Genomic DNA, 16,643 nt, shown 5'->3' with positions numbered 1-16,643 from the left:
CCCTGACGTTAATTGGTGAAGACAGTTCCTGCATCATGTAAACGAGAAACATCTCCCTCTGAATCTCTGTGTTAGCCACGTAATTGTAATATCTATGAGTTCCACCATTAAGTAAATCCAGCTTTGTTTTCTCTAACTGGAGCAAAGTTCAGGAAGTGCTGAGTGATACTGAACTCTTCTAAGGGGTTCTTTGGGCTAGTCTGTGGTTTTTATTGCTGAATCTCACATATCACTCACCCATTTATGACAAACTTCAAGGTTTGCCAAAAGCAATGTTATTCTCCCAGAGGGAATCATTCAACTTTATTATTTTAGTATATAATAAATTTTCATCACTATTTAAGGGACCTTAATAATAACTTTCATGGACATGATGCAGTTAAGTTGATACAAAACGTTTACTTACTTTGATGTCTTTGATACCACGTCTCTACGAGCTAGAAAGAATTGGTCTTACTCTCCACATTTTGCAATTGAGGGAACTTGGGCCTAGAGAGAGGAGGCAACTTACCTGTGATCAGGCATCCAGGAAATGTCAAATAAAGGACTTGATCCAGGCGTCCTTATTCCCGCTGTATGGAGGGCCTGTGTAGACGTCCTCTACCCAGCAGGATGGGAAATAAATGTTAATACCAAGGTGGTTAATTTAAATCAATTACTTTAAAAGTGATCCCAGAACAAATCTCTAATTCTAAGCAGTCTTATTGAAACCACCTTTGTCTATCCAAGACCACCGCAGACATGCCCATAAGACTGTGGACTTAATACATAAAATAAATAAGAAAAGGCAAAATAAGATCAGATGAAGGAGAGTTGGCTTGATTTAAAAGCAAACAACTTTCATTATTTGCACCCACCTCCAGCTTATTTTACAAAGGATTTGATTTGGCTGCACAAATTCCTTGAAATACAATATGATGGAAAATATAGAAATTAGGAGAATGAAGGGTAATGGGGTAAAATACTAAAGTAAAGCCTGAAAATGTGATTGCTAGTTGTTAACACTTTGGAAGAAGTGAGCCAGAAATCACATTGGTGTGTAATAACCATAACTCTACAAGAAGCATTTGGGGGTTTTTTGTTTTTTGTTTTTTTTTGAGGAAGATTAGCCCTGAGCTAACATCTGCCACCAATCTTCTCCTTTTTTTTTGCTGAGGAAGATTGGCCCTGAGCTAACATCCACACCTATCTCCTTCTATTTTATATGTGGGACTCCTGCCACAGCATGGCTTGATAAGCAGTGTGTAAGTCTGCACCCAGGATCTGAACTGGCGAACCCTAGAGTGCTGAAATGGAATGTGTGAACTTAACTGCTGTGCCACTGGGCTGGCCCCTAGAAGCATGTGTTTTTGATTGAACACAGAGAAGTTGGAAGTTGGCAATCTGAAGAGAAAAAAATTCAAGAATATGTAATAATTGGTAAATGAGCCTTAAAAATAGATGTGTGTTGTGACAACAACTGAGAGGGAGTACGCAGGAGGTCCCTCATGAGAAACCACTTCAAGACTGGACCAGCTGTCGTACTTGGAACAAAAATGGCAAAGAAGCCAGTGCTCAGAGTGAGAGGAGAGTTCTAGGATGAGTTCTCTTTAGGGAAGTATGATCGAAGACATGGACTTTCAGTGGGTAGACCCAAACATGTATCTATACAGTGAATTTCTTTGTTTCTATGAAATATGAAAAAAAAATGCTGCTGCTTTGTTTCCTTAGAATCATATATTTAGAATGATTTGTGGAAAATGAAAGTAATTTCATAATAGTATACTATTTAGAAGTAAATTGACATTATAGTAAAATTAAAATACAATAACCTTAGAAAATCTTATGTTATTATTATCTCTTCCTACAGTTAGAAATCCAAGCTCCTCCTGGTACTATAGTTGGTTATGTTGCACAGAAGTGGGACCCCTTTCTGCCTAAATTCACAATCCAAAATGCAAACAAAGAAGATATTTTGAAAATTGTTGGTCCTTGTGCAACATGTGGCTGTTTTGGTGATGTGGATTTCGAGGTATGCTTAACAAAATGAAGGAAGTTTTCACTTAGGTCCTGATTTTTTGCAACATAATTCAATTTTTAAAATGTCCAAATGAAATATCTCTGAAATAAATTTAGAAAGTAATATATTTGTGAAATAATGTAATAAGCCCATACTGTACATGTCAATAATAATTCATAACTCCAGAGAAACTAAGTCCAAGAATTTTTTTTAAAACATACTACAAAAATTTGCTGTACGTGGAATTATAGGACCCATGGTATAAAGCAAATATATACCTTCTAGAATCACCTAAATTATATCTTCTTTCCTACAGCCCTGCTGGTGGCATATCCCAGTTCAGAACTCACCTCAGAGGCACACGCCATTAAAATATCACTAATTCAAAAGCTATGTTCGTAGGACTTGCTAACTTTGTTTTGTAAAACAACCTACTCTCATATAAACATATTTGTGTAAATTGAATGTTATAAAACAATGGGTAGTTGCAAATCCAAGCTGTATCAATATGAACTATCTGAACAGCTTCTAGAAATACATCTTATGCAGAGGAGATGGTCTATTTTAAAGCATATATTTATTTTTCATTTATTTATGTATATCCCACCTAGCACATTCAGTTTGTGAGAGTTCAGGGAACACTAATCACAGAGAAGACAGCGTAAATTTCGCAAAATGAGCTGTCTAGACTCCAGCCCCCTCTGAAAGGACTTGGTATGGCTTTCCTGAGAGTAAAGTATAAACATAGGCCCCATGATCCAGGAGAACTCAGACATAAGAATTTTAGTATTCATGGTATGGGGATGTCCTAAGTAACTTTCTCTGTTTTCTATTTTCTGCTGCCATACAGAAAGTGAAAGTTTACACTGAATCACTTTCAGCCTCTTAACAGGAAACAGGTCAAGCAAATGAAGAGTTGCTAAAGTTTAACTGCAGACTCCTTCTAGCCGAGAAGGACTGTAGACTTTTGATGTCAAATTAGTCTGAATTTGCTGTATGGTACATTAGGGCTTTTTTAATGCAGAAATAGGATCAAGGGTTAGTTTTAAAGAAATGACCTAGTAAATATATGAGTATAATATGAAAATGAGATTAAAGCAAGGGCTGATAATATTTAAATGTGTTTGTAATTATAAAATCTTAGCAATAAAAATTTAAAAGTTAACAAATTATACCTAGAAATGAAGTTAATTCCTTCTATAATCTTTCTCAAACATTTTTTTTTTTCAATGAAGAATTCAGGTTTAGAATCTGGACCTCAGGTAAAGGAAGTACCTTCATGCTTAGACCATGTAACTGAGACCATGTACCTGCTGCCATCTTGTGGTAGCCTGGCCTTAATTATTTATTGCTATTATACTCTCCATCTGCACACAAAACTCAAAGTAAAAAAAAGGAATTATGATGGATTAGAAAAGTGTCAGAAAAGCAAAATCCCTGAAGAGTGAACTGGAAAGTTAAATCTACAAACCTATACTTATGTACAGAAATGAATAACATCGAATTGTCATTTAGAGATGATGAATAAAATAATTCCTCTCTCTCACAGGTAAACATAAGAAATGTAAAACCATCTGTTTCATCTTCAAATTCAATATTTTGTTTTCGAAGGTGAAGACCATTAATGAAAAGCTCACAATTGGGAAGATTTCAAAGTACTGGTCAGGATTTGTAAACGACGTTTTCACCAATGCTGACAACTTTGGAATTCACGTTCCTGCGGATCTGGATGTGACGGTCAAAGCCGCCATGATCGGCGCTTGTTTCCTCTTCGTAAGTAGGGTCTGAAAGAGCGTAGGGCCTTTACGTCTCTCCGTTTTTGCTTGTCAGTTACTATAGAGTCGATCCCATTTTACACAGTGTTTACCCCAAAGAGTAAGTTTTATGCACAGAAGGCTGGCTGGGGACCAACACTCTCAGAAGTCGGAATGTAGGCGCCTGCGTTTCCATCCCGCGGCCCTCCCGCAGTGGTCCTCAAAGCCCCTCTTCACGAGGATTGATGCACCATCAAACCCGACGCATCATTTCCTCAAAACTTGAGCCACCCTTCTCTTTCAACTTCTGTTTAGATTTTTGGCTTATTTTCACTTTCACTGAAAAATATGTAAACATAAATATCACCTTATTTCTCCTGGGTAAAGTTCAGGACTGTTTCACTGCTTTACAATGAGGTAGGCGATATTCAGAATGTGAAAAGTATGGTTTTCCTGCCCTTTCAATCAGTACACAGATACGTGCAATGACAGGGATGAGTTAATATGTGCCAGTTTCCATTTTTACAAAGATATTATGCCATTGTCCTTTCTTCCCAACTTCCAGTTGCATTAAAATTTTCTTCTTTGGTGTGGAGATTGGTGACAGAGCAGAAGTCAGGTAACACCTGTGCCAGATGCTGGGCCATCTCCTGCTCCTGATTTTACCCCAGGACCGCCCTCCCGGCTTATCATTTTCAATGCACTCACGAAAGCTCGTGGAATTTTAAAATAAACCTACATTCTACCTCTCATGTCTTGCACTTCTTCAGGGTTTTAGAATCTTAAATTTTATGGTTATATTAATGTGTACTGTTGTGGGGGAAAAAATTGGCCCTATTTGTTCAGTCTCATCTAAAGACACTCGGGAAATATATTAACTAAAAATAATTCCCTGGTAACATCACTGATGGATACTTAGAGTTTAATTTAAAAATATATATATTAGGATTATTTCTCCAGGAGCTTTAGAGGAATTATTTTAACGTATTGGTTCCCTACCATTGGTGGGAGGTAGGATTAATATATGTCGAGTGCTAGGTTTTTATACTTACTAAGTAGTCACTTACCCTCAATTCCCATTTTTATCTACAAAGCTAACCAAGTCCCGGCGGTCTTGTGGTCACCCAATATTTCTTCATTTCCCTATTCTCCTCTGTTCACTTGATGGGTTTTTAATTTGCCACTTCCTGCTCTCTTTTCCGTTTTTGATCATTCTGCATTTCAACACTAATCCCTCCAAACATGCAGTCACGCACACACACCCTTTTCCCAAAACCTGAATTTGGCCTTTCTGATTAAGCCCCATACTTAATGTTTATATTAAAAAAGTAGATTATCTTTCACCTGCTCTACTCACCTATTTTTCCTACCCAGCTGATGGCAAAAATGTACCGTCAACAATTCCCTATGCACTATAAATTGAAGAAACACAGCTCTAGATAACACCCCAACCATCTGTTAAAAAGAAAACTTTTTAATTCCAGTGTCTGAGGGAGAAATATACTCACTGAGAATATCTAACAACTCCCATCCATTTCTTTTTTTTTCTTTTTACCATAATTTTATAAAACATCACACTTCTTTTTTGCCAGTATAGCTTATAAAACAATTCCTCACACGTATTACCAAGATCAATTACTTCCTTCTATATACAATTTCATGGGAAGAGTTATGTTTTGAACTTTTAAGTGCCATCCCCATTTCATTACCTCGTGGTGAGAGACCTTTAGAAAGGTGCTAGTGTAAGGTTGTTCCCTGATCCAAATAGCAAACTTCACAGGTACAACCTAATTTTTGCTCTCCTCTGGTTCAAGGCTACCATTCCAAAACCCACAGCTCTAATCCCCTCTCCAAAGTTCTCTCTGGTGTAGTTTCCAGTACTTGCTCAGATGACCACCTAGTTACTGCCCACAGGGTCCGTGATGATGTATCTAATGCTTGTTCAAAGGCCATTGTCCATTACAACCTCCTGCACTGACCCAGAATGCCCTACGGTCTAAATCTGCAAAGTCTTGATCACCCACAATTTTGATTGATGATACTGTGCTGATGCAGATAAGGTTTCCGAGTTATGTGTGCCCTGAAAATTAGACACGTTAAGTGTCATGAAGCTTAAAATCTTTCGATTTTTCTCTAGCAATAAATCGCATGTTGCTGTGAAACATTAACTGCTTTATATAACCAAAGTTTACATGGGACACTCTTGATTTGACTTGCTGCCCTTTTGTGAATTCACTCATATTCACTTTATTTATTTGTAGGATTTTATGTTCTTTGAACATTCACTGGCTGGACTATAACAGGCAAGATGACAAAAGCAATAAAATATGCAGAACATTTTTCAGTAAGTAAAAGGCGAGTTTAAATGATCTCTTTCCCTTTGAAGATGTCTATATTTGACGCTGTCTAATTCTTTTTCATTTTCTTCTAGAAATCCCTTGGGCTGTGGATTTCATTTCTGAATGGTTTGAGTATTTGCTTTTTTTGGTAACAAAATGTTAATTATTATATTTATTAAAGCATAATATAATGAAGCAATTATCTGGTTGTGAACGCATGATAGAGAAAGACAAGATTACCAGCCCCAGCACAAGGGTGCTTTGAGAGATTACTGCTCCTCTTTTTATCTTTTTGAAGTTATTGCATGGGTAAGCATGAAAGATGAGAACTAAGGCTTACAGCATCACTGATGAAAATTCAATGTTTAGAGAGCACTTTGAAGTTTTCCTGGTACTAAGGCTGGTTACTAATCAAAAGGACTGGATTTCTAAAATATTTTTTCATAAGCAGTCCTTTTTAATTTGTTTGTTAATCTTCTTATTGTAGTGAGCCATTTTTACTTTATGTTAGAAAAGCTAAAAGTCGGGTAAATAATAGGTTTAAAGATGAGAAGGAAGATAGATCAATCAATTCATTCTAGTGGCAAAAGGCACACTTACATTTCATAAGGAAGCTAATATTTATAAACCGAAAAACCGAAGTATGCTTTAAATACATACCCAAGCTAGAGATTTAAATAAGCATGAAAACAGACTTCTAAGGTAGTAAAAGCAGTGGTAAAAAGCAGGAACTTTATTCACAGAGAAAGTTCAGTCCAAAAGGAATCGAAGGCTGTCAAAAATGGACAACTCCAGGACTTAAAAACAAGCAAACAAAACAGACAAATAAAGCCTTAATCCAGGAGGCACACACAGAAGTCAGGGAGCACAGTCAATTTATTAATTAATGCCTTCCGCTGTAATGTTTTTGGAGTCCTCCAGATACTGCCTCCAGTTAGCCACGCTTTTCCAAAGCCCACACAAGAGCAACGTTCCTAGTTTATGAATGACGATAGTTCTCTCCTTTTCAAAATGAGGAAACAAATTTGTTTTACGCAAAGCACTATTTGGCCGTTGAGCTGTTGTTTAGAATTACACTGACACTACCCAAATTTCCAGCCACATCAAAAGCTGTCCAGAGAAACTGCAGGCAATCCTTCACTTGGTAAAGGGAACGTGTTCCAACCACCTCTTACTAAGGTAATTCTTGGGAATTAGGAATCTATCATCTAGAAATAACATTATATGTAGTAGTTAAGTTCCCCAAATAGCACACAAATATCCCTTTACTTCTGGGTTCTGGGTAAGGGCCTTAGGTTGTGTAAGATGGGAAGGAAAAGGGTCGCCTTTTCGGGGAGCCCCCACCCTTGGCAGGCAGCACCCACGCTTTGCCTCGATCAGCTGTTAAAGAGCTACTGGTGGGCAGAATAGTTTAAGCGCTAATCACCAAAGAATCACCACTCTTCAAAATCACACACGACCTTGCTCCTAGTCGTCCTGTCCTTTCCTCCAGTGTAACTGGACCAGCCGCATGGCGGGAGCAAGGGAGTCGCGGAAGGGAACAAAAGTCCTGCGTGTGACAGACATCACCTTGAGTCTGGTCCTGCAGTGTGCCAGCCAGGCAGCTGTACACCTACGTGAAGTCCTCCTGAACCTCCTCAGGTTACCCATCCATCACCTGGCAGAGCTGTGGTGATGGCTAAGGGGAGCACAGTGTTCCCTGCCTTCCCATTTATCTATTTTAACTAAAGTGTCTGCAATTTACGGCCATTTATAACCAGCTAAAGGAAATGGCACTTTTAAACCTGATGGTTATTAACTAATAAAATGGAGAAAAGTAGCTAAGATTTTCTAAGGGCCTATTACATGCCAGGCACTGTGCTTCATATGAATTCCTGGTGGGTAACAAGACGAAAGGAAAACAAAGGGAAACCAGGCTGCCTGGCTGCCTGGGAACCTGTCTTTACCCCCTACCCCCCGCACCCTGCTCCGTGTTCCCAATTTTCTTCCTACAGATGATCCTGCTTTGATATCTTCCTCTCGTCCTTTACTTTTGATTTCTACGATGAGAGATTTTGTAACCAATGTCACAACAGCAGTGACTGAAACCTTCACAGTGGGGCAAAAATGGGAAAAAGCAACACCATTTGTAAATACTGCATTTTAATGTGACAAACTGTTTTAGATTTTTAAAAAAATACCTAAATGAACCCAAAAACTAGTCAAAAGAGCCACTTAGCACCTACATCTAATGGAGACTCCCTCAAAATAAAAATCCTTCTTAGGGGCCGGCCCCATGGCATGGTGGTTAAGTTCATGCACTCCACTTAGGCGGCCCGGGGTTCGCAGGTTTGGATCCTGGGTGTGGACCCAGCAATGCTCATGAGCCACGCTGCAGTGGCATCCCACATAAAATAGAGGAAGATTGGCACAGATGTTAGCTCAGTGGCAATCTTCCTGAAGCAAAAAGAGGAAGATTGGCAACAGATGTTAGCTCAGGGCCAATCTTCCTCCCACATGCACAAAACCCTTCTTAGAAGAGAGCACTCATTTTAAAGTTGGTTGTATTACATAAAAACCTGCTACAGCACTGGGCTCCTGAATTGGCACACAACAACCAGTCAGGACCCATCAGTCTCCCCTTCCTCATTAAAGGCGCAATTGATCTGTCTATGTCTTCAGTGCTCTACTTTTCCCTTTCCCACTGAACCTGAGTCCATGAGACACTAGCGAGACTCACTTTCCAGTGAAATTTTCAGTGAAAAGCATGCAGCTCTCGAATGAGGCGGGTCCTCCATGCATCACTGTTTCCTGGCTTTCTGTCTTTCTTTGGCCCCACTGCACTCTCACAACACAGGCTCCAACTCTGTTTACTCTGAGATGTACTGGAAAAGACTTGACCAGATTCAAATGCCACTCATTCATTCATTCATTCTTTCATTAAGAAATACTTATTGACTCCCTCCTCTATGATAAAAATGGAGGCCCCCTCTTATTGGAGCATACACTTTAGTTAAAGAGATAGCTATGAATCCAATAATGACACAAACAAAAGTTAGATTTCAAACGTGAGAAGTGTTTACAGGGGACAGACAAGGTGCTAAGTCAGTAGGGTTACTTGATTTGGTCAGGGAGTGAGGGAATGATGGTGGATTTACTATATGAAGAATAAGGAGGAGCAGAAGGAAGAATATTTTAAGCTGCGGTACTAACATTTGTGGAAGTTCTGTGATGGAAGAAGGGGAGGACATGACAATCTCAAGTGACTTGAAGAAGGCTAGTGACTAAAATTCAGACGGTGAGATGGAATATGGTACAAGATGAGGATGAATGGGGCCTGTAGGCCATGTTAAAGATTTTAGACTCTGTCCTATAAGCAAAGCATCCAATAAAAGCTTATAAGAAAAGAGTTGGCTGATTAAAGATTAGATTGGTGAGAGGGCTGGAGAGGATGCTTATGGACCAATTAGTAGGTTACTAAAGTAGTTTAGGTGACAGGTAATTGTAGCTTGGATTAATGTGGCACTCATGTAAAGGGAGATTTAGGAGGTAAAATCACCATTACTTGATGCTGGGTTGAAAACGGAATTCAAGGGAGAAAGGGGATTTCTGGCCTATACCATTTACTGACAGAGAGAACCTCAGAAGGGGATCTGATTTGGGGGTAAAGAGCATGGATTTGGTTTTATACATACAGAATTTATTTATTCATTTATTTATTTTTTAAAGATTGGCACCTGAGCTAACATCTCTTGCCAATCTTTTTTTTTCTTTCTTTCTTTCTTTCTTCTTCTTCTCCCCAAAGCCCACCAGTACATAGTTGTATATTCTAGTTGTGAGTGCCTCTGGTTGTGCTATGCGGAACACCACCTCAGCATGGCCTGATGAGCGGTGTCATGCCTGCGCCCAGGATCCAAACCAGTGAAACACTGGTCCACCAAAGCAGAGGGCACAAACTTAACCACTCAACCATGGGGCTGGCGCCCGTATAGAGTTTATAATGCCTTTGAGCCTTCCAAAAGGAGATGTCAAATAGGCAGGTGGGCATCTTCTCGCTAGTGTATTTCTGAAGAAAGAGATGTGTTTATGAGAATTATATGGACCCACAGAGATCTGAATAATCTATTTTACTTCAAGGATGTCCCTAACAAATATAAAACATGCATGGACAGTGAATTCATTCATTCCTTTATTTAACTAGTATTTCATGGAATTACTTCTATGCACCAGGCACTATTTTAGGCAGTGAGGATATGATGCTAAATGGCAATTATTCCTACTCTAAAAGACACATTAAAAAAATATTTGTGATGTTCATATGTGCTAGGTGCCTCTGTCAGCATGAAGTCCCGTCAGTGAACAAAGCAGCAAGGGACCTGCCCTCTTGGAGCTTACATTCTAATACAGATGGATAATAAACAGACAACAAAGATATCCTATGATCACAGGTGACCATCAATACTGATGAAGCATCTGTTACTCAATATCTAAAATGATAAGCTGAATTTATTGCTTGCTGAGGCGAGGGAGAGTTGAGCTCGTAAGACACAGTTAATACGCAAAGAAGAGAGGTTTTGGAAAAAGTGTGGAGTTTAGAAGCTGGCATGTTGACTTTAGCTGTGGAAACATGTTGACCTGAGTAAGATTCTTGCTGACTGGCTGGCTCTCAGAGATCTGTTCCCTGGACTGAAGCTGCTGCTGATGATCCAGTTTTCTGAAGTTGATGGCAGGGGACGTTACTGGTTTTCTTTCAGAAGTGCATGCACTTTTGTCATCAATCACTGATTGATTAAACACATTTAGTCCTGGTTTTGATTGTGACTCACTGCTATGATGAACGAACTGTCAGTTTTTCCTAGGAGAGTGAGAACTTTATATTCCCAAAACCATGAAGAAAATAATTCAGGATAAAGAAATAGAGAACAAAGGAGCTGCTGTTACATTTGAGCAGAGAACGGAAAAAAGGCAGCAATTCCTAAGAATATTTGGGAAAAGAGAGTTCCAGGCAGATGGAAAAGCAAGATGCAAGGGCTCCGAGTGAAGAGCCTGCTGGGAAAGTTTGAGAAACACAGGATGCCTGTGCAAGTGGAGTACAGTCAACAAGAGGTGTGAGATGCAGCAGGAAGAGCGGCCAGAGCCTAGATCATAGAGTCTAGCAAGGCAAGGTCTGGAGGAGGAATTGACGAAGCGTGGCACTTGGTTGGATGTGGGATGTAAGGGATACTAAGAACTCAAGGACAAAGCTCCAGTTTCTGTTCAGCCCCACTTTCCATTGTGGGAAATGGAAGGTATGGCCATGCCGCTCATCAAAACAGGTGCAATTCAGTGCTACAGGTGCTGTGATAAAAGAATGTACTTGAAGGCACGAAAAAGGGAAGCATTCAATACATTTAGGGCGGGAGGTTAGAACCCTTAGAGAGTAGATAACACATGAGAGGACTGTGTGTCCTCCCGGCCAGGTGGGGTCAAAGCCAGGACCTATAGGCCTGGGAGAACATTCCAAGCCAAGAGCGGAGCACAAAGGCATAGAAGAGAGAAACATCCTCGGTACCACCAAGAACAAAGAGGCCCCAGGAGTTTAGGATGCGCCTACTGAGATCAGGCTCCTCTTGGGCAGTGAGGCCGTAGTTTCCCACTCTGCTGCGCGCAGGTGTCCTCTAAGCTGTAGCGCTAGATCAGGATTCAAAGAAGAGCTGCTTCTCTCGGATGTATGGAATTTCTCTCTACTTGACGGAAGCATCCTCTGAGGGCTTTGAAAATTGTTTTGAAACTAAACTGAACTCAGAAACTGAGTCTGAGTGAACCAACAGATGTGGAGGAAAATACCCCCAAAACAGAAAGAAACCTTGAATATCCTTTTCTATCCACAGTATCCTAGAGGAAAGATACTAACACTCGTTAAATAAATTAGAGAAACCCATATTTCCCTGCAAAAGAGAGGATTTGGGAGGTGATCTAAAGAATCAGAGCATAGCCCAGACAGCAGATAGAGCAGCTCACTAGAAACTAAAATTCAGATTTATCTGAACCTTAATTAGAGGTTTATCTACATATACACTTATTTTAGATTTGTTGTTTTTATCAAAATGAGAATAAACCTAGAAAATAACATAAAATTTGAATACTTTACTCATCCTATTTTTATAGTTCTGTCATAGTGTCTTTAATTGTTAAAATTAGAGGAAAAGGAAATTATTGTTTATACTATTTTGAGTTCTCAAGTTGAGCAGTTTTTCCTTTATATAAACTTTGACTTTTTTCCTTTCTTCTAATATTTTGTTTTGGAATCTATGGATTATCTTAAAAAGAAAAATCCTTTTTAATAAAAATTCTCTAAATTTAAATGGATTTTGTCTATTTCTTATATTATAACATTTTTTGCCATAAAAACAAATGAGTATTGTACTTAATGACACACATTGTAGTTCATCCAACTGTCTAGATGTTAAATTTAGCAATCACAGATTTAAATAATTTAAATTAAAAAATTTAAGGAATCTATGATTTATTTTAAAGAGAAAAAATAATTAAAATCTTGTTAAAGAGAAGGAGAAAACCATGTTAGGATTAGCTGACTGAGCTAGTATTTTATGACTATCTGTCAAATATTATCAAAATAATTAAAAATGCATTTTTCTGAGCATTTTCCATTTAATTATAAATACTTGATTTTTAAAGATCAATTCCAATAAAAATATAAGAAGTTTCAAATATGAAAATTTGGCATTTTGCCTGAAACAAAACTAAACATGATGAAATGATTTATTTCATGAATGTCTAAAATCTAGCATTAATGAGCACGTTTTAGACATTGTGCTAGACTTCTCACATACAATTCTCATCTAGTTCCAATGCAACAAAATGATTATAAGCCCAAAAGCACAGATGAGGAAATCAATGCTCAGAAAAGTTGAGTAACTTGCTAAATATTACAGAGCTGTTAGCGTTTTGTCGACCTTCTCCGATGAACATATGAGTAGACTAGAAATGGCGAAAGGAGAAAAACTTCGAAAATCTATTGAATGAGACTTTAGAAACCGAAAGGAGAAAAACTTCGAAAATCTATTGAATGAGACTTTAGAAACCTACGAAAGGGGCCAGCCCCGTGGCCGAGTGGTTAAGTTCGCGTGCTCCGCTTCGGTGGCTGGGGTTTCACCAGTTTGGATCCTGGGCACAGACATGGCACCACTCATCAAGCCACGCGGAGGCAGCGTCCCACAAAGCACAACTGGGGCAATCACAACTAGAATGTACAACTGTGTACTGGGGGGGCTGTGGGGAGGAAAAAACAAAAAAAAACTAGGAGAGGTGTGTTCTCAGGCCCTTAAAACCTGTATAAGTAACATTCTCATCAATACTATGCGCTATCTCTATTTGAAAAAGCAACACATAAACAACTTACAATCTTGTTTAAGATTTTAAGACCACTGACAGTCTATCTCTGGTGTCATTTTTGTGGATACCTTTGTGGTTACTATTCCACATAGCAGATTAAGTAGGTAAAGGGTAAATCTGAAAAAAATTTCTTTGAAAAAAAGTTTAATTTTATTGGAGTGGTTTTTTTTTGAAACTTTGTCAAACATAAATATTTAGAAAATATTTCCTGGTAGAAATACATCATAAAGGCTATTTTAGTCTACCATTTAACTGCTTTTTCAAAATTAATTTCAGCATAATTAAATAATCAATAAATATAATCTCAGTATTCATTTTGGCACCTATGTCATATTCACAAGTACTTTGGATGTTTTAAAATGTATTACATTTTTAAGTATGTTGAAAGCTAGCGGTAAAAAATATATAGAAAGACAAATAGAGAAATTAGATAGCTCTTGCTTTTTTAAATAAGCAAGTTGCTCAAATCCCAGTCATACATACAGATAACATACTTTTATGCAGTCTTTCATGCTGCAGATGGCAGCAACACTTCACATTATCAGCTCCGCTTACTTAGACCAGAAGACTCATGGAAATACACTTTTTTATTAAGTATTCACTTTGTTCTTTCTGTAATCTTGGAAAGAAAACGTGCTGATTTTGTATGTAAGAGGGTGAAATTTGATGTTATTTTTCTTATCTAACAAGCAACATCCATTTTTATGGATGCATTATGCAGAACATACAAGTTTAGTAATTACTATTTTTGACGAACAGACTGAATAGAATTTCAATCAACTTAATGAAAAGCATTTATTCCTATTTTTCCAAGGAAACTGAGTAACTGTCTCTTATCTAATAGTTAAATAAAAGCAACCATAAAGATTAAGCATATAATGGAAAGTAGATTCCCAAATCTGATTTGCTATTCCTCACATAAGAGCTAGACAATTATTACACAAAATCTAAAATTATTTAGAATCCTGCAGGAAACCTCTTCACTTTGGCCATTTGTATGTTGCATCTTGATCATCTTCACAGGAAACACACAGGCAAAGCCCCAGCACATCCATGGAGCCAAATCTCTTGCAGATTTGATGACTCAGGCTCATCAAGCAAGGGTGAGTAGGTCTGATCATGGATGGGAATGCCCCACTATTTTTAAATAGACTTTTAAGATAATAAAGTGATAGGAATACAAAATCCATAATGAATATTCTGTCTAGAATGGTGGGAGGAGGGAGAGCAGAAGCAGGGAAAATGCAATGTAAAATACGGAGAAATCAGCTTTCTCCTGTATGGGTGATTTTCAATCCAGGTTGAATGTTCAAATCATATATTTTTAAATACCAACGGGGAGAGATTTTTTTTTAAAATACCAATGCCCAGGCCTCATTCCAGACCAATTAAGTCAAAATCTCAAGGAGCATCTTCTGAACCACTGAAGTCTTTAGTAAAAACCTGCTCCTTAATACTAACATGCATCCAGTGTTGCAAACACTGAGTTCCTACTCATTGCTGACAAAATGGTATCAGTTTTATTTTTAAGCACAACTCTCAAAGTAGACATTCGAAAGCTTCAGTGATCTGGCTCTGGTTTACCTATATAGACTTTCCAGCAGTACAGTCATGTCCTCTGGGATTCCTGTGCAGATCCCTAGTCTGTTCTCTTTAACTCACATTTCCAATGTACTGAATGATTGCAAAATCACAATAACAGTCGTGCTGTCATCTATATATCGGTAGAATTCTTGAGAGTATTTCCAAGTACTTCCACACATATGAATGACCTGAGCAGGGCCTCACAAGTAAACAGGATTTCAATGGTGCAAACAATGGAGATGGCAAAGTACAACCTCCAGATAATGATGTCATAGAAAATGAGAAGAAAAATTAAATGACTTTCTTCTACTTTATGTCCACAGGTCTTTTTTACTCTACCAGTTTATTAATAAGTATGTAAAATGTTCAGTCATGGTGAATAGATGAATAAATTATGGTTCACATATAGGATGTAATTCTCTTTCCTTAAACTTAGATTGTAAGTCAGTTAGATGATAGCTATAATACATAAATATATAAGCAGACAGGATGGAAAATATCTATATTATAGTAGGTAAAAGAAAATCAAGTTTCTTTCCAGAAGTATGAAGAATTATGATCACTTTTTATAAAATCAAAAATAATTACATGTGGGGTGTGCATAAAAATAGAGAAGAAACAGAAGTGCAAAAGGCTAAAGTTCCTATTTGTTGTAACGGAAGTACAGTTATACAATCATAAAGGCCATACAAAACATTTTTAGATGTATGTTAAAAAGTATGACAGCCAGAATGTAGGTCCTTACACAGACTTACTCCTATTCTAAAACGAAGTGTTTTCTCAGCTTCTTGTATCTAGGGGTCTCATGTAACTCAGGTCTTGGCAATGAAACATAACAAGAAGTATACTGGTGTTTCCAGTAAAGCATTTACTTTCCTCTTCTGTTAAAAAGGGAAGATGTAGCTGGCTGTATTTTTCTACCTACTTCCTCCTTGGAACATGAGGCAATACCTAGAAATACAGCAGCAATCTTGAGACAATGAGTTGACAAGGCAATACTCTAAGGATGGCCACTCAAATAATAGCAGGAGCATGGGTCTTTGCTGACATGATAGAGCTGTTGTGCTTGTCCTAGACTACCTGCCTTCAAAGTTCTTACATGAAATCATAATGTGCTTAAGAGATCATTTAGTTCTTAAGCCACTAGTATTCAGGTAGACTGCAACATGAAGCTGAAGATATTGCTATCTGATATAACTATTTAGAAAAATTAAAATATGATTTTAGGTCACATACAAACAGAAATTTAGGTACAAAAATAAAACCATAAAATTCGAGAAGACTAAGATTTTCTGCTGTGCAAAACACAACATGAACTAAGAACATGGGAAAAAAGTTTGGGACATAAAAGAAGACACTGCTTATTCATAATGAGGAAAGAGCTTTTGCCAATATATGAGACAAATGTTTTAAAAGGAAACAGGCATAATAATGAACATAAACTTCATTAAAGAGAAAATATTCATGGCAGGTAAAACTAAAATTATGTTCAAATTGTCTATTAAAGAAATTAGTCAGATTAGAAAAGATTCGAAAGTCTGAATTATCCATTGTTATCAGAGGCTCAAGAAAGCAGCACTTTTTATACAATAT

At 37.8% G+C, this 16,643-nt stretch overlaps 1 protein-coding gene across 5 annotated transcripts in view; it reads left to right on the top strand.

Moving 5' to 3' along the window:
• The window catches only part of PLSCR5 (phospholipid scramblase family member 5), a 28,900-nt gene extending 16,488 nt beyond the window's left edge, over positions 1-12,412 (top strand). For 3 of the 5 annotated variants that reach the window (XM_070493554.1, XM_070493555.1, XM_014838582.3), the window contains 4 exons: positions 1,850-2,011; positions 3,611-3,772; positions 6,015-6,097; positions 6,185-6,287. In XM_070493554.1, the coding sequence (XP_070349655.1) occupies positions 1,850-2,011; positions 3,611-3,772; positions 6,015-6,053 (363 nt within the window). In that variant the 3' untranslated portion in view covers positions 6,054-6,097; positions 6,185-6,287. Of the gene's footprint in view, positions 1-1,849; positions 2,012-3,610; positions 3,773-6,014; positions 6,098-6,184; positions 6,288-10,398 lie in introns of those variants that run through there. The other 2 variants (XR_011496651.1, XM_070493556.1) reach the window with 2 other exon arrangements.
• The last annotated feature ends 4,231 nt before the right edge of the window (positions 12,413-16,643 follow it).

This window comes from Equus asinus, chromosome 21 (assembly GCF_041296235.1).
Source record: "Equus asinus isolate D_3611 breed Donkey chromosome 21, EquAss-T2T_v2, whole genome shotgun sequence".
In the NCBI taxonomy this organism is placed as follows: Eukaryota; Metazoa; Chordata; class Mammalia; order Perissodactyla; family Equidae; genus Equus; species Equus asinus.
The sequence above is the reverse complement of the archived record's forward strand: the minus strand, read 5'-3'. Positions and strand labels throughout refer to the sequence as shown.